Source organism: Echeneis naucrates, chromosome 19 (genome assembly GCF_900963305.1).
Source record: "Echeneis naucrates chromosome 19, fEcheNa1.1, whole genome shotgun sequence".
NCBI classification, from domain to species: domain Eukaryota; kingdom Metazoa; phylum Chordata; class Actinopteri; order Carangiformes; family Echeneidae; genus Echeneis; species Echeneis naucrates.
The window spans coordinates 3,898,567-3,922,183 of record NC_042529.1 but is presented as its reverse complement, the minus strand read 5'-3'; the positions used below and the strand labels follow the sequence as shown (position 1 = coordinate 3,922,183).

Genomic DNA, 23,617 nt, shown 5'->3' with positions numbered 1-23,617 from the left:
TTTTTTGTTTTGTGTTCAGTCTTGACATATCGAACTGGTTATTTTTAGTTAGAGTGGACAAACCTACCTTTGCTCAAGATAACAATATTTGCCAACATTTAGTCTCTTGTAGCTGGTGAAGAAATAGTGTGAAATGTGAAAAGATTGAAAGTGTAAAGACATAATGTGAAGCTCATGAGAATGGCATCAGTCTCCTCATTTTAACGTGGTCCAGCTAACTCTCTGCCACTGTTGTCATGGGTGAAAACACCAGAAAAAACTGGTTGGATTTGGATAGAGATTATTTTGATGGTCATCCCTAATACTTTAATAGTCATGTAATAGTTGTATCGGTTTCAGACCGTCAGACTGTTGTTTTACTTCTGCATAACGTAATACATACACACAATCTATACAGGATTATACAGTCGCATTCAACTATCTATTGCCTGCCGGTGCCGAAAATGACTGTTTTACTACTGCAGTGGTGAGAGTGTTGCTCAGCCAGAGAGCACTAACCCCGGCCAGTAGACTAAAAAGACAAAAGTTGGGCCGTCATGAGATGATTACAGTTCACGTAGGGCTCTACTTGAAGTAACAGTCACAAGTGGGCTCAAGCATTCACCCTGTAATTGAGCATTTACCCATAACTCTGCGTGGTAGTCCTGCTTTTTTTTCTATTGATGCTTTGAATGAACTTGCAGTGTCTGGGCCAGAGCTGGGAGGTTTATTTTCAAGGAGGCGACTGCTGTAGTCATACTAGTCATTTTCCCGTCTGTACACGTACACTGCAGACTCAAGTGGCCCTAACTGTGAAATCTGAGCATAACAAAGTAGTTGACTCGTATCAGATTTTACAGAATGAGCTGTAGTAATGCTTTGGCTTAGTCACTAAGTTGTTTTTTTTGGGGGGCGGAGGGGGAGGTTTTGGGGGTTTACATTTTAACAGTAACAAAGCGATTTCCTCGTAGCACAGCAATTAGCTCACGCTCCGCAAAAAACCTCCACATTTGTTTCTCACCTAGAGGGGGAGATGTTGTCAGCCATACATGCAATTATACTGCTGTATATAGTCTGTTGTTTCATAGTTATGTCCAAAAGGAAGTATTACGATATGTGGCTCCTTGTACAGCTGACTCAATAATCTGTCAATGATCGATAGAAAGTCTTTGATCGTAACTATCATTAACATGTTAGACACATTATATACCGCAGTATCAATGTCCAGATACTGTAAAAGGATACAAATAACTGTTAACCGTAAAAATTGCTAATGTAAGCAAATTTTCCAAACATGACTCACTTCTTTTTATGATTCACATGTCTACAGTAGGTTTAAATACAGATTGTGGTTACCTCACGTCATGGTAATTAACTGTCTATATCATGACGCCTCTGTACTTGCTGTTCAAAATTAAAATTTGATTGATTTCAGTGGTTTGATACTTCAGGCATCAAACCACTGGCACTAAATTTTATATTTTTGCTGTTACTAAACTGACAACATAAACAATTTCGCTACAGTAGGCCCTCTGTCAACATATATTAGTTCCCAAATTTGTTTTGTTGGTCCCTTGTGTCTTTTTCTGTGAACCGCTGATGCTGAGAAAATCTGCTGTAGATGAACTCATCTGGATAAAACTGAGGGCTTTCAAAATAAAGTGCCAAAAATTGATTTTTATTTCAGAAATTATTATATCTTTCCACTCCCCTAATGTCATAGTGAGGAAGTGAGACATGAAATAAGCAGAGGGCTCTGTTCAGGATCCAGTTCCCACAAGATTAAATGTCCTCCCCTGAATTGGTGTCTAGTTCGGTTTTGTATTTTTATACTTCCTTGCATTATCATTCCTAGAGATCTTATTTTCTTGGTGGGAGAAGGTGACAGCAGTTTCTCTAATAAATATCTTCTTCACCCATGAGAACCTGTGTAGCCCCAATTATCATGAAAGGGTATTTGAATGACGCTAAAACGTCATTTAAACCACAGGTCTGAACTCTGGGAGAGTAATCCTACCACTTGAATTGAAGTTGAACTGAAACATGAGAGGCTTTACATCCACTGTTGCCCTCTGTCTACATACATTATTATTTTCTTTTGCTCCTAAGTGTACATTTTTCAGGATTTAGCTGAACCTTTTTCATTCATCAAAATAAAAGTGCCTGAAATTCGTTTCCATCATGATTATTTACTAAATGAGTGTACAATTTGGGAAAAGTGTTAAGCTGAACAATATTACAGTTTGGTTGGTGTGCTTGATAACAGCCTTTTTAAGTTTAAGGATATACTGTACAGTGACTGATTTTATTTTGAAATACAGTACAATTTTCTCCATACCCTGTAATTTGTCTGCAGCAGGTGGGCCTACAATACACTTCTACCTAAACAGAGAATGAAATGTCTGTGCAAAAACCCCATCATTGAAAATAATGAACAAACATCATAATGGCCTGGGACAAAGGTTTAACAGCAAGTAATGGTGGCCTCATTGCCAAATTTCTAGTCAGACAGAGAGTCAGAGGAGACATTGGAGTTTGCAAAGCAAAAACCAAATAAATGCCCCATGGCACCTTAAAATAGGGGCAGGGAGGAAAATAGGCCCCCGGGCATGAAGTGACAGAAACAAGTGAGAGAGGGAGGCTGAGAGGTTTTGGCTTTGCAAGAGTTTGGAGCAGCAACAGCTCAGAGTCGTACAAGTAGAAACACGTGGACAGAGCCAGGCAGATGCTACGTGTTGCTGGCTGCAGCTCAGAGGCTTGCTGGGGAATGCGCAGTTTAGACCATTTTAGTAATATTGCGAGCGCTGCCTCTGTACCACTGCTGCATGTTAACCTGCTCATGCATTGATTTCAATATATTGCCGATTGTGTTTGTTGTCTAGAAAGATCTTACAGATGCACTTGCATCGATATAGGACATTTTTGGAAATGAGATCTTTATAAATGAAACCTCATCCACGAGGGAACCACACCACTTTTACCAAACATTTGAGCCCTCCACCATCAAAAAGCTTTAGTTTTGTTTCATAAATGCTTCTCCAGTTGAGACCTGTTAGGTCCTAATTGGGGAAAAATAGTGGTGGTTTTCTCATTAAGAGGAAGAAAGGCATGAAAGAGGCCATTAGCACTGGCTGTGGAGGCACCTTTTCCTGCAACCTGTTTCATCTTGGGCCCGTTTACCTCCACAAGCTGCCAATGAAGAAACATGGAATTTCCTCCTGTAGAGACGGCAAAGCTCGGTGGCTCTAATTCAGTTATTTTTGTCCTCCTTCTGTTATTATACACAGGTTTTCTGACATGGAGGGATTTCTAGAAAACATCTACTCCAGCAGTAATGGGAGTAAGAGATTGTTTCTGATTCTCTTGGCAGAAGGACTTGACAGCAGCTAAATATCTTATCCACCTGTGAGAAACCATGTAGAACAGTGAAAGTGTATTTCAACCTAGCTGAGATGCCATACACTCATTCTGAGCATTTCAGCCCAAACCACCGCTCTGAACTTTTGAAAGACTTGCCACAAAAAAAATATATTATAGATCGCAGCGTCTCGCGTCCAAAGTAAACACCAGAAAATTACCAGTTCTATTTAAACACTGTCCTGTGAGCTTAGGCTTCATTTCACTCAGGGAAAGTCACTCCGAATGTGCAAGTTACTAAAAAACAAATGCCACTTGGTCATTTACTGAATGATTTTAACTGAATTCAACTCATTTCAGGACGTGGGTAAGTGTTGAATGAGTCATATTGCAGAGAACTTTTTTTCAAAGCTAAAAACACAGAGAGCGCACACAGACGTAGGTCTTATCAAATCAGTTTCCTCTCGCCCCAACAACTGGACTCTGTGAAACAGGACTTCCGAATTTACATTTCATCCAAAAACACTCTGAAACCTGTGATATTCTGGGACTTTAACAATTCCCCTGTCATTCCTGTCTTTTCTTACACACACATATATATATATATATATATATGTAAGAAAAAAGTCACTCCCATGGGTGTGTCTAGTTCTGAAGCTTCTTGCTGTGCACTTGTGGCAGTTGGAATCATTATAGTTGTCTGTGCATGAGCTTCAAAGAGTTTTTAAGCTCTTGTAATGTTGTGTGGAGATTCACAGTATCAGAGAAGATGCATGTAATGCCAGTGTATTTCACATGCTAGCATCTTCCTCAGAAAAACTGAAGTTACACAAAAGCATGACATAAGGTGAGCTGCAACACAGCTGTCTGTTTGGCAGGTGTTTCACCTGACGCCTCCTGCTTTCATTAGACCAGAAACAGATTCTAAAAAAACTGCTTCTTTCATATCACAAAGCGCACAAGCTCCCCACAGAAACTGTTAATTTTCACTGCAGCTGAACCGTTTCATAAAATGATACAAGCCTTTGCTGCCTGATGCTTCGGATGGCTGTGCATATGTGGATGAGCACACGTCTGCAGAGCATTCATGGATTATAGATATAATCCAGAATGGGTGGCTTGATGGAGTTCAATCAGAAGTCATGATCATTCTGCAAAAACATATTTAGTGAGATGATTTCCTTTTAAGATACTTTTTTTAAGGGGTGGTTGTGGGCCGTTTTGCACGCATATTGTAAAAACGTATTTGCTTGTGACACACGTTTTTTAAATGCTTTATTGTCCAAATTCGTCATTGATCCCGACTGCAGGAGGTATGAAAGCTTCACTGCCGTTGACTCACAAGAAGGAGATGGGAGGAACTGAGAGGTCGAACTAGGCCATGCTGTAGTTGTCAAAGCTGCAACGTGTCCACAGTGCAACCAAACTGCTTTGTGGATCTGCCAGGTTTTCTTCTCCCTCCCTCCCTTCTTCGCTGTCTGTAACATCATGGGATGTCTGTGGCCCTCTTGGTGAGGTGGATGTTAACGCAGGTCCTCGTACATGTTTTCAAGTTCTTTGCTCAGTTGCTTTTTTGGTTTATTGTTTCATTATAAGGGATGGACAGAAGAGCGCATCATTATTATTGGCACATTTTTATTTATTAGGATAATAAAAGATGGTGGAAGGGCCCTGACGGTTGGGAAAATATAAAGTCATGTTAATTCTTGGATACAGTGTGTGCTATATTGTGTTTGTTGAACGTATAAACATGTTATTTATCTGTACATACCGTCTACATTAAACTGCAGTGGATTGTAGGTGCTTCACACTATGCAGGCCCAGGAATGAAGAAGAGTTTAAGAAACATTTAATATGATTTACTCTTAATAATACATAAAGGGGAAGCTATTTATTACTTATATTGAGAAAATAATGTAATCTTAAACCAGTGGAGCTTTCGATGATCTTGGGAATGTCTGGTTTGCTCTCTGTGCGTAAAATACGCACAATATAAATCATCTTTACTGTTAGCTCCCTTCTCCGTCATTAAAGTGAAACCATGAAGTCCAAGTGACCATGAAATATAAAGCTTCTTCCAACGTCGTGCTCTTAAAAAAAGTAACGACCTAGAGATGTCTTAAGCTGCAAAGAAACCATCCAGTGTCCGAACGATTACATATCAGCTCAGAGACACAGAGTCTGTAGGTGAGACACAAAAAAATAAAATAAAATAAAAAAATCTACAAAAGTGTTAATGAAGAAAATCCACAGACCTAAAAACGGCGGAGAGCCGGTGCGTAAAGTGGTGAAGTGTCTTCAGCCATCCACGTTCGAGCTGCAACGTGAACTTGTTTGACATGTCTTAAGACGCCCCCCCCCCCCCCCCCCTCCCTCTGATGAAGGAGGGACTCCGCCACTTGAACATGTACAAGATATGTGGTGGGCACGGGACCTCCCCAAAACTTTTTGGCATATAAAAGCCAAGCTAAGTCATTTGTTTAGGCAGTAGGGAGTTTCTGCTGGGGTCTGGATCGGAGTTACGCACAGACCGGACCCTACCGTGTATGAGTGGTGTCTGAGGAGAAAAAGAGGATTCCCCCCTTTTGCCGCAAAGAATCTACATGTCTAATATTTAGACATGTTCAGCTTTGTGGATATCCGGTTAGCGCTTTTGCTCAGCGCAACAGTGCTTTTGGCAAGAGGTCAAGGCGAGGATGATAGTAAGTATCCCTTTCAAACATTGATTTGAGTTGTTTTTGGGACTGTGGCACCTTCAGGATGTGGAAAAAAACTCTTAAGGATGCTGAGCAGTTTTTCTGGAACTGATCGTCCTCTGCGGGATACCTGACTCCAGTAGGCAGAGATGGGGATGGTTGTTACACATGCAGGCTCCTTTTTTTTTTTTTTTTCTTTTCTTTTAAATAATGGAGATCTGGAGGCGAATAGGGATTTTAAAATCCGGACTTCGCTCAGTGTGCGTCCTTTTCTGCGGAAGCGCAAAGCTGAGGGAAGCAGCAGCTGCGCTCCCTCTGCTGCGGTGACAGGACATTGGGTTCAAACAGAGTTGAAGCAAAGCACAAGCATTGAGAAATTTGGAGAAAGAAATCAAAAAAAAAAAAAAAAAAAAAAAGGCGAGTGCATTTGAGTTTTGTTTGGGAGGTCAGTTTCCATCAGTTTTAGTAAACTTGCATTGCAAATCTGTGCCAAAATCTGTAGCTCCTTTTGTCCCCATCCTCACAATAAACTCAACAAATGTGGGAGAACATTAGTTAGTTTGAGGAAAAAACACGCAAGTGGAGGCGTCTTCGTGTGTTAGAAGGTTACATCTTTCCAATAATAAAAAAAAAAGCCCCCTTTGAATTAGACATTTTTTCCTCTTTGTATAAAAGTGGATTTTGTTGGCTGAGAAAAAGAGGGCAATGGAAAAATCGCCTCAGACTGACGTCGACTGTGAAATGGTCTAGACACTAATTAATCACCGTACAGAGAAGGGTGCGGAAAGGCTGGTTTTATTAACTTACAGCGCCTCTCTGTGGCCAGTGCTGCAACTGTGCAACCGTGCATCCATGCACCCTTTAAAACATTGGTCCTCCCACCTGAGGGGCTCAACTGCACTCACCCCAGCTTGAAATGTGATTAGGCCCTGGGCGATTTTCCGCTCGCCCTTTTCTGGAAGGTCTGAAATTACATTTGAGCCGGGGCGTCAGATAGCCACTTGTGGAGTCATTGTTTTGCTGTGCTGTTATCACACAGGCCCAGATAACTTCCAGCCTCTGTAGACAATCACTGATGCTGGACTTCGTCAGAGACTCACAGTCAGTCACTAAACACCAGATTTTCTCAGAATCGCACTCAGTCACTTTCTGTAACTGCGGTTAGATCCAAGTGAAGCCCATGTGTGGCGTGGATGACAGTGATTAATGGGCAGAAATGTCAAAGGCTGCTGTGGAGGAAAATTCTACCACAGAAGGTTTAAGTTCAATGCCAACGGTCAGAACTGACTCAAGCAAGAACAATGTTTCAAAAGAGAAATTGACAAATGATTATTTTTACTGAATTCTCAGATCTGAGACACAGTTTTCTCCGTTTGTTTATGATGTGGAGTTGTTTTGTGAACAGGTCTATGACTACAGCGCACATAATGCACACAGACAAGGTGTAACCGAGGATAAAGCTGTACATGAACCTCACTGGTTCTAGATATAACACTGCATTTAATGACATTTAATAAAGACAGAACCTTTTTGACGGGGGGGGGGGGCATATACCAAACTCACCTTTGTTTTCTGTTCTCAGGCCCATTCGGCAGCTGCAACTTGGACGGACAGTTGTACAACGACAAGGATGTATGGAAACCAGAGCCCTGCCAGATCTGCGTCTGTGACAGCGGAAACGTCATGTGCGACGAGGTGATCTGCGAGGACACATCTGACTGCGCCGACCCCATCATTCCAGACGGAGAGTGCTGCCCCATCTGCCCAGACGGTGATTCAATTGCACCTTGATCTTCCTCACCATTTCTGTGGTTAATTAGCTATGTGGCGCCACCTAGTGCCTCCCACATCACCCCTGACGAGGCTCTTGGGCCACAAGTGGACTTGAGGCCCTCAGCCTCAGCCTGCCTGCTTGCCTGAGGATTTTCAGTCGCCTTGGATTTATTTTCCTGTTCATTTCAGTTTCAATATGCATTCTTTTAACGATGGATTATACCTGTTCTTTTGTGACGTCTGGGCATTGAATTTTTAATTTCCCAACATGCCCGCCCATGCAGAAACACTGCTGGTGTGCAACAGGGCTTACACATGACACATTTCTCCCAAAACAAAACGTTTATAAAACATATTTTCCATCTTATTCATTCCAGAAGTGATATAGAAGCAAACTAGTAGGTTATTGTTTCAAATTCACATTGAAATACTGTGCTCTCTTTTTTACTGGCTTTCATTCTACACCTGCTGTATTTTCACTTGTTTTGCCTTTTTGTGAGTAATGTGTGTGTCATATGTGTTCAAGAGGTGTTGATGTTTTCTTTTTCTTTATTGGTTCTGTAGGAGCTCAGGAGCCAGATGTGCTTCAGGTACTTATGCCCTTTTTCACTTTGATTTAATTGATTGATTTGACCTAAAATAAATGGGTCTAAGGCCTGGACATAATAATCATCTCTCGTTGGGGATGCTGGCATGGCCAGTGTTGTTTGTCAATACATGTTTTTATTCTTTGCAGTTTGGATGAATCATTGCGGCGTAGTCTAACTTAGTTTCTTTCTGTCTCTCATAGCCAGAGAAGGGAGAAGATGGCCCCAAGGGAGACCAGGTAGGTTCCAGTTTATTTGAACTCTCTTAGATACAAACGGTACCTATATATTTCTTAATAGTGACGGTTTGTGTCTTGTCAACAAGGATATGTGTAACCGTTTGATTATAGATATTTTTGATTGTGTTGTACCAACAATAACACATTAGTGTTGGTCATTGTGTAGTTATCAAAAGAAATGATGTTGGCCTCAGTCTCTTTAACATTTACAGAGGACATCGTAGAGTAAATCATGCATCTCTGCATTTGGTTAATCACACTTTCAAACATTTTACCAGCTACTTTTTTCCAAATTAAAAGATGTATGCAGCATCTCTGTGTATTCGCTTGATTTGAATGCCACTGAAGCTGCTGTAGTCTAACTGGTACTGATGACCTTTAATAATTAGGTCACCAGGTCAACAGGTCATTAAAAGTTCAAAGGTCACACAAAACAAATAGGCTTAAAGATGATGACACATTACATGCACTGGAAAACTGAAAACGGATTATAAACTTTTGTGAGTCAAACAGACGTCTAACCTATATTTTCTGGTGAAAAAGAACAAACTAATCAGTCACAGCATGTGCATGTGTAAATAGTTTCTCTCTATAGTTTCTGATTGAATTAGTGAATTTGAGGGAATATTGACAATGATTTCAGAGATACTATTACTTTTTCAAATGAGTTATAAACCCAAACGATTTCCTTTTTTCAGGGTCCCGTCGGTCCTCCTGGCAATGATGGAATCCCTGGACAGCCTGGCCTCCCTGGCCCACCCGGACCCCCTGGCCCTCCTGGCCTTGGCGGAGTAAGTATCACAAAGTCATAACACCAACAAAACCACAAAGCCCAGGTTTAAGTTTTGGATATGAGTCACAGCATAAAAACTCATCATGGTCTAAGTAAAGTTTAGGCATAACCTCTTAAGCCCACCTGCAATTTAGCGATGATTCAATCTGTAATCAATCATTTGACACAGACTTGAGCAATAAGATCTCTGTTCATGTCAGCACTGGAAGTGCAGCACTCGCATGGTCTTCATGTTTAGGTCTGAGAATCTTAAGTGTTCAGCTGTCAGCGAACTAATTTACACATGAAAGTTCTACATTTGTACCATATTAATTTATTAAACTTTGTCTAAATGCTACAGGAAGTAAAATGAGATTCCTGTAAGAAATGTTTAATCCTCTCCTGCAGTCTCATACTAAAGATGTGATTCAGTGAATTCACAATATCAATCAAGTGAACTGCAACCATCCCATGTGATGCTTTTGTGCTACAGTCTCTCAGACACACTAATGTGAAGTGGAGCTTCTCAAAGCTCAGAGAGTAATTCTTTATTTTCTCTCCGTACAGAACTTCTCTCCTCAAATGAGCTATGTCGACCACTCCAAATCCTCCGGCCCAGCTGTCCCTGGCCCAATGGTATGAAGGCTTTGCTCTCTTGCAACATCTTTGCTTGCAATAAAGTCACTGACATTTTTGAAAACATTTAAAATTCAACCCAATGCTAACTCTTGTTGGAACTCAAACTTATATTATATAAGTTTATATATTTATTATATAACTTATATACCTCCATGTTTATTCAGTTTCACAAGTAAGCATGAGCTCTAAGGTCTGTTTTTCTTTTTCCATCTTCATCCATAGGGTCCCATGGGTCCTCGTGGTCCTCCTGGACCCTCTGGCTCCTCTGTAAGTATTCCTTATCAATCATTTTACAGTTTGGAGATGTGATGCTATTTTCTAATATTTCAAAAATGTAAAAAAAAAAAAAAAAAAAAAAAAGAAGCTGTTGTATTGATCTGTTTTTTCTCTTGTCCTACAGGGTCCTCAGGGTTTCACTGGACCCCCTGGTGAGCCTGGTGAGCCTGGAGCTGCTGTGAGTATACAATATGTTCTGCTAAATAAATCTTTTTCTTGGTTTGTGATTCCTAACTAGCCCATAACTCAGCAGGTTAGTTAGATCTGCATGAATGTTCCTCTTGTTTACATCCAGTTTTTTATTCATTGTACTGTTACAGAAATTACTTCCTGTACACACTGATCCACTTCCTGTTGTAAATACTGATCCCCTGTCAGTGATAAATTCCCCATTTCCACCTTTGTTCTTCACCTGAGGGAGCATAGTCAAAACTCTCAGGCATTAACTGCAAATATTAATAATACTTTGGCACTAATGCAGTTGTTTATTGGTGTTTTTAGGGCCCCATGGGTTCTCGTGGTCCCGCTGGCCCACCTGGAAAGAACGGAGATGATGTAAGTGACTTATGGATTATCTCCTTGACTAATGATGCACCACATCTCATACCCAATGCCTGAAATTTGTGCTTCTAACTATTAAGAGAGAGTGGCTAATGATTAAATGATCAAAGCCTTACTTAGTGTCTTCTTTATTGGATTTTATTATGTAAAGGCGACATACTGCAGTCAGTCACTGTTGGTGCTTACTTATCTAATACTTGTCCTCAACAGGGTGAGCCTGGCAAAGCTGGACGCCCCGGTGAGCGCGGAGCTGCTGGCCCTCAGGTGAGTGATACCCAGTGTGGGTGAATGGCAGGAAAAAACCTGGGTCCTAGTAGCACTTTTTCTATTTATACATAAAATAATTAATATTGAAGTACAGGAAGCTATCATACCTGAGGCATTTGTACATTGCTTTTGATGATCACTTAGTAACATATCCCTTGTTTTCCTCCTGCAGGGTGCTCGTGGATTCCCCGGAACCCCTGGACTCCCCGGCATCAAGGGACATAGAGTAAGTTTGGAGGAGTATTGAATACCAGAATTATCCTTTTCGACTGCCGTCCTTGTCATCGTGAATCCTGACTGTTCTTATGATGCTCATTGATTTTGTCATCAGGGTTTCAATGGTCTTGATGGATCTAAGGGAGACGCTGGACCTGCTGGCCCTAAGGTGAGACAGCAGCATATGCTCCTGCTATTCAAAGCAGAATCATATATTGCAGCAATATTTGTTTGAACCACTTGGTTGCAGCCCTGTTAATGTAAATTTCTCCCTTCTTTTTTCTCTACAGGGCGAGCCTGGTGCTTCTGGTGAGAATGGACTCCCTGGTTCTATGGTAGGTTTTGTTCCACCTAGAAATTTGATGCAGATATCCCATTCATATCTACAAAAGCATGGTATGTAAGGCGTCACACTTTTTTGTCCTTTCCAGGGTGCTCGTGGTCTCCCTGGTGAGAGAGGCCGCCCTGGACCTCCTGGCCCCTCTGTGAGTATATGATATACAATCTGCAGTTTGTATCTGCTGAGGTTTGATATTGTTTCATGCTTTGAGCCATATGCATGTTATTCAAATGTCCTCCTTCTGTGCAGGGTGCCCGTGGTAACGATGGCAACACTGGTCCCGCTGGACCTCCTGTAAGTATTCTGCAGGCCATTGCAGGCTTTCCTACAAAATGCTCATGATTTGCTACCAAACAGATGCTATTAATGTGCTTATGTATTGTTAGTTTTCCATCAAAATACTGTGTGTTTTAACGTCATGAATCTTTATTCTTCAGGGACCTACTGGACCTGCTGGTGCCCCTGGATTCCCCGGTGGTGCTGGTGCTAAGGTAAGTCACCCAATACTTCAATTTAGGCTGTTTATTTGGCTCGGAGGGTTACTCACCCTCAGATCAGGTGCAGCAGTACCTCAGCGCTTCACTGCTCCATATCCAGTTTGACCTCTTCAGCACTATTTTATGATGGGCATCACAGAATCTTTAAAATAGCTGCTGTCCATACATCAAACAAGTGTTGCCCTTGCAGCCAGTGAAATATATGGAGTAATCTTCTGACTGAATTTCTCACCATCACACTGATCTTGCCTATCAGTGGGAAAACACGACCCGCTCACCTTTAGTATCTTCAGAATCTCCACTGGGAACTTCTAAATGCAAAGCTCACCAAATGAATGTTATTGTCTTTGATCCGAAGACGTCCCTTAGCCATGTTTAAGACACCCAGTTTAAACCCGCAGGTGTAGCCACCAGATGGCAACAGTAGACCTCTAATACTCTCTTACCTTGATTGCCCACCCCCCTCCAATCACCATTGCAATCAGCAAGGGGTCTATTTTAGAGACCTGTAACTCTCAATGGAGGGGAGGATTACTGTTACTGTTACTGTTACTGTTAATGTTGATAGATGAATCAAATGATTACATAAGTGGTTGGATATGCTTTTTGGTTGGTTACGCTATTGAATTTAACATTTATTTAATAATTAATTATTATTTCCCCCTTGTGCTAAAAAACCAGGACAGTGTAACAATGGAATGCACTTGTATATATCACCAATCCTGGCCAAGATAGATGGCTTCTGTATCTTTTGTCATTTATTTTCATTGATACTCACAATAGGAAATCTGATTTCTGAGAAATTGTTGCTTTCATCCATAGGGAGAGACTGGTCCTCAGGGAGCCCGTGGACCTGAGGGACCCCAGGGAGCCCGTGGTGAGCCTGGTAACCCAGGACCCTCTGGACCTGCTGGAGCTGCTGTGAGTAGATACTGGACTATGTATATGATAGCGTGCTCCTTTCAACACTGCTAAACCAACAATGAAAAGTTTCATTAGTCATTTTAACACTTCATGTCCTTCATCTCTGTTCAGGGTGCCCCCGGAACCGATGGTGCCCCTGGTGCTAAGGGTAGTCCTGTAAGTGTCATATACATTGATCACATTTCTTTCACTTAAATCATGCACATTACGTGTTCTAACGCTGCGATTCTCTCTCCTGTAGGGTGCCTCTGGTATTGCTGGTGCTCCTGGTTTCCCTGGTGCTCGTGGTCCTGCTGGAGCTCAGGGAGCTGTTGGTGCTCCTGGTCCTAAGGGTAACAATGTGAGTTTTCACTGTGTGATTTTGGAGTTATTCTCTCAACATATATTATCATCAGTATTATTGAGACCCGTGAGTAAAAATTACATGATTCTGCCAACAGGGTGATGTTGGTGCTTCTGGCCCCAAGGGAGAGCCTGGTGCCAAGGGAGAGCCTGTAAGTTTCATAAATACAAGATCTCACCACTCATTTACGATTCTGTGAGACATTAGCAAACAATATAAAATAGAAAATCCTTCATTTTTAATGGCTTTCTTTTCCTTTTCCAGGGCCCAGCTGGAATTCAGGGACTTCCTGGCCCCTCCGGTGAGGAGGGAAAGAGAGGACCTCGTGGAGAGCCCGGTGTTGCTGGACCCCGTGGACCTGTTGGAGAGCGTGTATGTTATGACTTTTCACTTTTCAGCCACATTGAACTTCTGTCAGACACAGTGGTGGAGGAGGAAAACAAAATTTTAAATCCTCAGCCACATTTTAGATGAAATGGGAACGGCCATGATGCTGCATTGTGATAGTGAAGTAACAATTTGTATTCATGATAAAATCCTCCAATCAATGTTCAGACAAATTATTGAGCACATTTCCTATATGACAAATTCCCAGGGGGGTTCGCCCCTGAAGTCGGACATAGACCCCACAGTTAATGACATGGTTGGTGTGTCTGTTTTTCCATTAGGGTGCCCCTGGTGCTCGTGGTTTCCCTGGTGCTGATGGAGCTGTTGGTGGCAAGGTGAGTTTGTTAATCTACCAAGGAAGTTCTGATTCAGGTTGACCCAGTTACAAAATTTTATTTATTTAGGACTTACTAAAGTTCTTATTTATTCAAATCCACAATACAACCAGTTCACCCCAGTTTACCTTGAGGTCAGCTTGTTTAGTGAAGATTTAAGTGGAGATAATTCAGTCCATATCTTTCACCCACTATCACAAACCTGTAGAGTTTTGTCCTGACTCCTGTTCTGTTATGTGACAGGGAGCCCCTGGCGAGCGTGGTGCCCCCGGCCCAATGGGAGCTCAGGGAGCCACTGGTGAGTCTGGAAGCAACGGTGCTCCTGGCGCACCTGGATCCAAGGTGAGTTTCACAGTACATTTATTCTTACAAATTTACTTTTCTTACTTAGAAAACTCTGATGTTTGCTTTATACTCAGTGTAACTGACATTTTGTGGCCTTTCCTCAATAGGGTATGACCGGAAGCCCTGGAAGCCCTGGCCCTGATGGCAAAGTTGGACCTGCTGTAAGTATTACAATAATGAAATAGAGTGCAGGGTGCGAAGAGCTTCTGCAGCTTCAGTCAATGATTACAATTGCAACAGGAGAGCATATTAATATTTTCAATGCTCTTTAGGGTGTCACTGGACAAGATGGCCGCCCTGGACCTCCTGGCCCCACTGGAGGCAGAGGCCAGCCTGGAGTTATGGGATTCCCCGGACCCAAGGGAGCCGCTGTGAGTTAACTGAACATCCATCAAATTTCATCAAGTTCATCAAAAAAAGTGAAATGCATATAATTTTCCCTTCTACGAAAAATCGATTTAATGTACATCAGTTATAAAATTGAATTCAAACAGGAATAGTGATCCTTACTCAGCAGATGTAAGTGTGGACTTTATTCTTTCTGACAGGGTGACGGTGGCAAGCCTGGTGAGAGAGGCCCCGCTGGTGCTGTTGGCGCTGTTGTAAGTATTTGAATATTTTCAAAATCTGGAAACCAGTGTAAAATACAGGTTCTGTCAAAAATAAATACCTTTCAAAAAACGCTGACGTTAGGTTAATGTTTCTGCTCACAGGGTGCCCCTGGCAAAGATGGTGACGTTGGTGCTCCTGGACCTTCTGGCCCTGCTGTATGTATCTTGTCTGATTTATTGAACCACATAATGCTACTGATATTTCCATCAATATTTTAACATATTTTAACTTCTACGTTGCCCATCCAATGTTTCTCATCATTAAGTTTGCTTCTTTCTGGGCAGGGACCTGCTGGAGAGAAGGGAGAGCAGGGACCTGTTGGTCCTCCCGGATTCCAGGTGGGTTTCTCTGAAGCCTGAGCCCCATCTCTGCTTTGGCTGACGTATTTACAATCTGTGTCTTGACTCTCCTTATTAAACTTAAAATTTTCCTCTTTATTATTTGAACAGGGTCTTCCTGGACCCCAAGGTGCTACTGGTGAGACTGGCAAGCCTGGTGAGCAGGTAAGAGTCAAGTTCAGCCTTTCTGTGTAATGTAGATATTAGTTGATATCTTCAATATTAAATATTTCTTCATTATATTCCTTCTGTTTTCAAATTTTTTTCCCAGAGATTTTTTCATATATCTTTGCATCATACTGATGAAATAACTCATAATAACCTTCTTCTATAGGGTCTTCCTGGTGAGGGTGGACCCCCTGGCCCAACTGGATCCAGAGTAAGTATCTCCTGCATTTTAGGAGTCAAAACAGTGAAACCTTCACCTCTGGTGTTTACGTACAGTGGTGATGACTGATGTGTCTCTTCTGTCCATCAGGGTGACAGAGGTTTCCCTGGTGAGCGTGGTGCTCCTGGCATGGCTGGCCCCACTGGACCCCGTGGTGCCCCTGGACCTTCTGGCAATGATGGACCTAAGGTAGACAAAACACTGATTTCCTGCTGTGCAAACATGTCAAAGAAATCAGTCCCATATGTTGACTAAATCACTTAAAGAATTTCTTTATAAACACAATCAATAAATGCAGCATTTAAAGGTAAAATATTCAATAACCTTTTTTCTCGAAATATATCTTGTTTTATGATTCTTAATTTTTCACTCAAAACTCTGACATTTGAACATTTTCTGTGCATCAAATTAATTGATATTATTAATTGGTTAGCATTTTCCAGTATGGCCAGTCAACCTAGTTCATCCTGCAGGCTGTGCAGACCGTGTTCACCAATGAAATGGTCCATGTGGTGAAAAAACAAAAAACTAAATTGACTGAAGGATTCATAACACTCCTCACACATGACAATTTAAAGCTAAGATGATCAGGCAAAATATAGTGATCCAGTGATCTGTGTCTACCTGTATTCTCTTGCCTAATAATAATGCAGGTTTTTGTTTTGTCTGTGTTCGTGTACAGGGAGAGCCTGGTGCCGCTGGTACCCCCGGTGGTCAGGGAGCCCCCGGTATGCAGGGAATGCCTGGTGAGCGTGGAGCTTCTGGTCTCCCCGGTGTCAAGGGAGAGAGAGTGAGTATTACACCAGCACAGCAGTTTTATTCATGATAATCACAATGACTGTTTAATTGTTTGGCCTTTGTCAAAGTTAGTAATCATAAAACAACCTTTTTCTCTTCTCAGGGTGATGCTGGTGGCAAAGGAGGTGATGGTGCCCCTGGTAAAGATGGCGTGCGTGGTTTGACTGGTGCTATTGGAGTCCCTGGACCCCCCGGTGCTCAGGGTGAGAAGGTAAGACACTGGACACTGCGTTGTTCTCATACAGGTATCACTGGTCCAGGTTCAGGATGCCTGGCAAGTCATACAATTTCAGGTTAAACATGATCAACCCTCTCGTCTTCTGACCTGTCCTCATCCTTCCCCTCTGGCCTTAGGGTGAGCCTGGCCCCGTTGGAGTCGCTGGCCCTACTGGTCCCCGTGGTGCCCCTGTAAGTTGTTTTCCCAACACACATCTCAGACTGCAAAAGCTGTGTTGTTACTGCTTAACCAGACATACTGACCTTAAATTCCTTAAAATCAGTTCTGAATGACCTTTAAACTCTTTTTTTCTCCACCAGGGTGAGCGTGGAGAGACTGGACCTGCTGGACCTGCCGGTTTTGCTGGACCTCCTGTAAGTCCCTCTACGATTAGATTCTGGTTCAAGACTGGAGATTAAAGCTGACCCGAGATAGCGTATGTTGACTTGTGTCTTCTCTTACCCTCCAACCTCAGGGTGCTGATGGTCAGCCTGGTGCCAAGGGAGAGAGTGGTGACACTGGACCCAAGGGAGATGCTGGTGCCCCTGGACCCGCTGGACCTCTTGGAGCTGGTGGCCCTCAGGTAGGCCAGAATATCAGATGTAACACAAAGTGAAACAGTCATTGTTAAAATGTATCACATCCATGGACAATTATTAATGAGCGTGGATTTAAGTTGTTCCACTTCAGCTTAAAAATTTCTCTGTCAACAGGGACCTGCTGGTCCTCCTGGACCCAAAGGTGCTCGTGGTGGTGCTGGATCTCCTGTAAGTATCTGATTGACATGAAGATTATGTAGTTTAAGATAACGCTCTAATTCTTATTTTAAGTGTGACTTCATATGCTGTGTGTGCTCTTGTAGGGTGCTACTGGTTTCCCTGGACCTGTTGGCAGAGTTGGACCCCCTGGCCCTGCTGTAAGTATCATCATGTCCACATGACCAGCGGTGATAAAACACAGATACAATATCCGCTTTTCCAACCAAAAATAATTGGAACTTTTTGTCCTTGGTACTTCTCTCACATGAACTTAAAGGTAGCTGTTGCTTTCTGACCGCAGCCTTAAATACTGAGGAGATTATGTTAATGAGCTGATGAAGGTTGGAACAGCAATCAAAGTAATAGCAATAAACTAGCAGTCCAGTAGGTGGCAGTTTAAGAAGAAAACCACGGCCATTCAATTTATATCTTCAGAATTAATGTTGACTGAAGTTAAGACTTCATCATCAGTTCATACATTTTCTTCTCCTTTCATACCTTGCAGCAGAAATTCTTGATTATTTCTCAGAAAACACATTGTTCCTCGAAAGGTTCTTGGTTCCTGGGGAAAAGTCCTTCAGTCTAATGTTACTCTTAACCTCATTGCATATCTACACCATGATGCTCAACAGAGATGGACTCGATGTCTTTACTCCTCTTTTGATTGCAGGGAGCTGCTGGACCCCCCGGACCCATTGGACCTGTCGGCAAAGATGGACCAAGAGGAGCTCGTGGTGAGACCGGCCCTGCTGGTCGCCCCGGTGAGGCTGGTGGTGTTGGAGCTCCTGGAATTTCTGGAGAGAAGGGATCTCCTGGTTCTGATGGCGCCCCCGTGAGTTCCCACTATAACTGCTGAGGTTTTTGAAATATACTGCAGTGATCTATACTCATTTCTGTGTCTACTAACCAACCACTCCACCCCTCTTTACAGGGTGCCGCTGGTCTCCCTGGACCCCAAGGTATTGCTGGACAGCGTGGTATTGTAGGTCTCCCCGGACAGCGTGGAGAGCGTGGTTTCCCTGGTCTGCCTGGACCATCTGTGAGTATACGGTCACAGTACTTTCTTGACACTGCACAGCTTCGCATGAAATACTGTTAGAATATTTTTTAAACAAAACAAGCTTTGGGGTTGTTGTTGGTTTTGTTTTGGGTTTTATTTTTTGTATTAGTTTGGGTCAGTATGACTGTTCTGTCCTTTTCATTCACATGCATACAAATGACTGACCTTTTGTATTTCTTCAGGGTGAGCCTGGAAAACAGGGATCTTCTGGACTCGTTGGTGAGCGTGGACCCCCTGGACCTGCTGGACCTCCTGGACTGTCTGGTGCACCTGGAGAGGCTGGTCGTGAGGTAGGTGACCTTAATCTGCAGTAGCACAGAGAGCACATGAAGAGGAGGGTATAACACTTTGCAGTCCACACATGTTCAGTCACATATTGATGCTCACAATGGAACACCAATGATATTTGCTCCTCCCAGGGATCTGCTGGTCACGACGGTGCCCCTGGTCGCGATGGACCCCCTGGCCCCAAGGTAAGCCTCCTCATTTGGCTCTAACATCTCAATCCAAAACATTTAATGTAAGTGAAATGTTTCCCAATCGCAACAATACAGTTATCCCTGAGCTCACTGGATATTTGCCATTACAGGGAGACCGTGGTGAGTCTGGTATGGCTGGACCCCCAGGACCTCCTGGTGCTCCTGGAGCCCCCGGAGCTTTTGGCCCCTCTGGCAAGACTGGTGACCGTGGAGAGACTGTAAGATTCCCTCTTCCGTTTATCCTGATAATGGTTCAAATGCAACAATACAAGAATGTAAATTGATAACTTGCTGAAGTACTAACCTGCTTTCTCTCTTCTCCAGGGCGTTGCTGGTCCTGCTGGTCCCGCTGGTGCTGCTGGTGCCCGCGGTCCTGCTGTATGTTCATAATTACATAATATGCATCATGAACACATCTGATCTGCGTAATATTGAAATATTGAATGGGTCTTGTACTGTCTGATGGTATCTTGACTTTCCGTTGCCTTTGTTCAGGGCCCTGCTGGTGCCAAGGGAGACAGAGGAGAGGCTGGTGAGGCTGGAGAGAGAGGCCACAAGGGACACAGAGGATTCACTGGCATGCAGGGTCTGCCCGGACCTGCTGTAAGTAATGAGTTCAAACTAATAGAGAAGCAAAAAAATTTGGAAAATTACATCATCATGCTAAACCAAACATCGATCTCTGCCTCCAGGGAGCCGCTGGAGAGAGAGGACCCGCTGGTGCCTCTGGACCCGCCGGACCTAGAGTAAGTACACTTGGTGCACATTTTCTGGCATTATTGGTCGTTATCTACATACAAATCAATAATCATCTTCATGAAGAGCCTGTTTTTAGGTTCCTTAAAATTTTTTCATTGCCCCAAGGCCACGAAACAAGCTCAGTTATACAGAGCACCCTGCGAGTAATCCAGGACACAGCAAAAAACCACACATGATAAGCACAACCATACAAGTTATGGCTGATTCGGTGCTCTCTCTCACTGAGTGATCATGTGTTTTTTGCTCCATAGGGACCTTCTGGATCTAATGGTTCCCCTGGTAAGGATGGCATGAACGGTCTGCCTGGACCCATCGGACCTCCTGGACCTCGCGGTCGCAACGGAGAGATGGGACCTGCTGTAAGTAGCACAACTGCCTTTATGGTATCCATATACTTGTAATTTCAGACCCTTTAAATGTGGTTAAAATGGAAACCCCTGGTGCTTCCAAACAGGGACCCCCTGGACCTCCTGGACCTGCCGGACCCCCTGGACCTCCCGGTGGTGGATTCGACTTTGTCAGCCAGCCTCTTCAGGAGAAGGCCCCTGATCCCTTCCGTGGTGGCCACTACCGTGCTGATGACCCCAACGCCCAGCGTGATCGCGATGTGGAGGTTGACACCACCCTCAAGACCCTGACTCAGAAGGTCGAGAAGATCCGCAGCCCTGACGGTACCCAGAAGAGCCCAGCCCGTATGTGCCGTGACCTCAGGATGTGCCACCCTGAGTGGAAGAGCGGTGAGTGTAGATTGGTTGTCTGGAGCCTTCAGTAACAGTGTAACGAGGATAAGCTGTGATTCAAACTGTATTTTCTATGTTCCATTTCTTACAGGCACTTACTGGGTGGATCCCAACCAGGGCTCTGCTCTGGATGCCATCAAGGTCCACTGCAACATGGAGACTGGTGAGACTTGCATCTACCCCAGCGAGTCCAGCATCCCCATGAAGAACTGGTACCTCAGCAAGAACATCAGAGAGAAGAAGCACGTCTGGTTCAGCGAGTCCATGACTGGTGGATTCCAGGTGAGAAGATGGTCACAAAAGCTTTCCAAAAGTGATCCTAGTCCACGAAGACTAGAGGATGTCTACAGTATTAGCCAATGACAGTAAAACCTTCCCTCTGCCATGCAGTTCCAGTATGGCAGCGATGGAGCTGATCCCGAGGATGTCAGCATCCAGATGACCTTCATGCGCCTGATGGCCAACCAGGCCTCTCAGAACGTCACATACCACTGCAAGAACAGCATTGCCTACATGGACTCCGCCACCGGCAACCTGAAGAAGGCCCTGCTTCTCCAGGGCTCCAACGATGTCGAGATCAGAGCCGAGGGCAACAGCCGCTTCACATACAGCGTCAGCGAGGATGGCTGCACGGTGAGTTCAGACTGATTGCTCAAGTCATCCAGCCTTTGTCTTTAGAGAAATGGGTTTTTATTTCCGACAGCCTTTTGTATGAATGGAAACGGCGGACTGTGGGACTGTAATGAGCACATTTTTGACCTTGTCTTCTTCTCTTCTTCTCCAGTCACACACTGGCACATGGGGCAAGACAGTCATCGACTACAAGACATCAAAAACATCTCGCCTGCCCATCATTGACATTGCTCCTATGGATGTTGGTGCACCTGATCAGGAATTTGGCGTCGAAGTTGGCCCCGTTTGCTTCTTGTAAAAATGAAAGAAATATGGACATGACATTGTTGTTTTTTTTTCTAGCAGTCATCTCTAAATCCTTTTTTCTATGCATTCAAAATTCATTCGGCTGCCATTGGTCCACATGCTTAAAACCACTCTACTGAAGACAATGAGAAGTTTTTGGGACTGCTGCTTCAACCGAAAACCAACCACAAGGACACTTTAAAAAGAATCTTTTGTTTCCACTGGCAACAAGAAAATAATATATACTTGTGTAAAATTTCCCCCTGGAGATTGAGAAAAAAAAAAGATCCTCACACGCAATGAAACACAGGTGACTTTTGCCATTTACTGCCACTGCAGAAGGACATTGAAAACAACAAATGATATGTACCATTTTTCTGGTGTTAAATAAATTGTAAAAAGTGTGAAGTGTGTTCTTGTTCTAAATTCACAAGAAAAAAAAAAAAAAAACAAAAACACCTGAAGTTTGCTCAAACAAATGAGGCCAGCAAATGAGCAAGACAAAGAAGCTCACCTTCATTGCAATAAGTAGATGGCTACCTCATAACAAGAAGTCACCCCTGATTTTTCTTCAATGAAAAGGGTATATTTTACACAACAAGTCTATTGTGGCGGAGGGGATAAAAACAGTCAAAGGTGCTATTACCAAATCACTAAGGTCCGGTTGTTGGTGTTTGACGGTGAGACTTTCCGTCATACTGTAATTGCTGCCACTAATGCCTGCAGAACCTTTGGTGCTACTAAATTGACTCATTGTCTTGTTGTCTATGCAGTGCAATTGTTTTCTTCTTAAGTGTTGGTTCGATAACAGAGGTCCTCTGCAAAGGTGATCACTGCAGATGTAATGCATGCAATCATGTCTTTGTAGATGAAAAGCAAGTGACTCTGGTTCAAAATCATTTCCCTGCCCATGTGTTCAGTGTTGACCTTTCTGTCTGTTTTGCCCCTGTGGAAAACCCTTACTCACTAAAAAGAAAGAAAAAACAGCACACACTTCCCACCCTGTTGTTTATGTTGTTTGTTGATGTCTTTTCCCGAAGGGTTTCTTAAAAAAGAATTTGAAGCAGACCCACTTTCATGGTTTAAAAGAGAGATTCTGTACTTATTTTGTACATGTATAATAAATCAAGATGTTTTTAATTATTTTGGGTGCTGAAATAAAGCATGTGAAGTGGTCTACTCAGTGGCGGAGTTTTCACTGTCCTGTTTTGCAACTGTTGTGAAACTGATCAGATTAGGAACAGAAAAATACTTGCACATTTTCAGATACCAAACTCCCCCTCCCCCCCTTCTCATAGGACAGACAGCATGTTTCAACTGTGACACTGAAATAGAGTTAAAGCAGAGTTAGAAACCAACTGCTCCACAACAGTTGCATTGAATTTGTTTCTATTAAGCAGCAGTGAAAACAAGGCCAATATCCGACTCCGACCTGGATTCTCTTAAGATTTATATTCCGATACCAGGCGCAAAGTGTTTTGATCTGTGCCTCAGTTCCTTTTGAAATCAGCCAGAAGTGGTTATCATGTACTTGCTTTTGTTTCCACACTAAAAATGGGGATCTGAATGTACTAACAATGAGATATTCACTGTTCTCAGCATGCAGCAAACACAAACCTCCAAAGCAGATGAAGATACACCAGTGACTCCTTCTGGACTTCTAGTGCAACAGCAGACTGCTGCACCGCCCTGCAAAGGTTTGACATCTGCAGGTTTCACCGCTCAGCTGCGGGGCCTACCAAAGACATGATGACTGGGAGGATGCTCCTTTCACAGATTGTCAGTGTCTCCTGAGGTAATGACTTTCATTCCCCAGTTATCATTGAACCCAGTTAAGAAACCCTGTTTGTGGGCTGCCTCCCTTATGTATAGTATATTCTCCTCCTGTAATAACAGGATTAACTTAAAATCTTTGTTTAAAATTTTTATTTTCAATTCCTCCTCCAAACATTATTCAATCCAGAGACAGACTACGTGTGATACCTGGACAGAAATTTTGCTTTTCATTTAGTTTTGG

General features: G+C 43.1%; 1 protein-coding gene across 1 annotated transcript; it reads left to right on the top strand.

The window, feature by feature from the left end:
• Positions 1 to 5,812: 5,812 nt before the first annotated feature.
• Positions 5,813 to 22,776, top strand: col1a1b (collagen, type I, alpha 1b). The gene is made up of 51 exons (XM_029527031.1): positions 5,813 to 6,038; positions 7,615 to 7,803; positions 8,370 to 8,395; positions 8,596 to 8,631; positions 9,330 to 9,422; positions 9,971 to 10,039; positions 10,265 to 10,309; positions 10,443 to 10,496; positions 10,820 to 10,873; positions 11,090 to 11,143; positions 11,319 to 11,372; positions 11,478 to 11,531; positions 11,653 to 11,697; positions 11,794 to 11,847; positions 11,952 to 11,996; positions 12,140 to 12,193; positions 13,022 to 13,120; positions 13,235 to 13,279; positions 13,365 to 13,463; positions 13,564 to 13,617; positions 13,731 to 13,838; positions 14,135 to 14,188; positions 14,432 to 14,530; positions 14,641 to 14,694; positions 14,806 to 14,904; positions 15,082 to 15,135; positions 15,247 to 15,300; positions 15,430 to 15,483; positions 15,595 to 15,648; positions 15,818 to 15,862; positions 15,962 to 16,060; positions 16,554 to 16,661; positions 16,773 to 16,880; positions 17,024 to 17,077; positions 17,207 to 17,260; positions 17,362 to 17,469; positions 17,600 to 17,653; positions 17,749 to 17,802; positions 18,315 to 18,476; positions 18,576 to 18,683; positions 18,887 to 18,994; positions 19,124 to 19,177; positions 19,294 to 19,401; positions 19,508 to 19,561; positions 19,679 to 19,786; positions 19,876 to 19,929; positions 20,194 to 20,301; positions 20,397 to 20,679; positions 20,774 to 20,964; positions 21,073 to 21,315; positions 21,467 to 22,776. Exons 1-51 carry the CDS (start codon positions 5,957 to 5,959, stop codon positions 21,611 to 21,613), a joined length of 4,347 nt encoding a protein of 1,448 aa, XP_029382891.1. The 5' UTR covers positions 5,813 to 5,956; the 3' UTR covers positions 21,614 to 22,776.
• Positions 22,777 to 23,617: the final 841 nt, after the last annotated feature.

Bases quoted from the DNA above. Each gene is read 5' to 3' on its own strand.
- col1a1b (XM_029527031.1), top strand. From the start codon at position 5,957: ATGTTCAGCTTTGTGGATATCCGGTTAGCGCTTTTGCTCAGCGCAACA. The intron at 11,698-11,793 runs GTAGGTTTTGTT...TGTCCTTTCCAG, and splicing joins ATGGACTCCCTGGTTCTATG to GGTGCTCGTGGTCTCCCTGG. The intron at 17,470-17,599 runs GTAGGCCAGAAT...CTCTGTCAACAG, and splicing joins TTGGAGCTGGTGGCCCTCAG to GGACCTGCTGGTCCTCCTGG.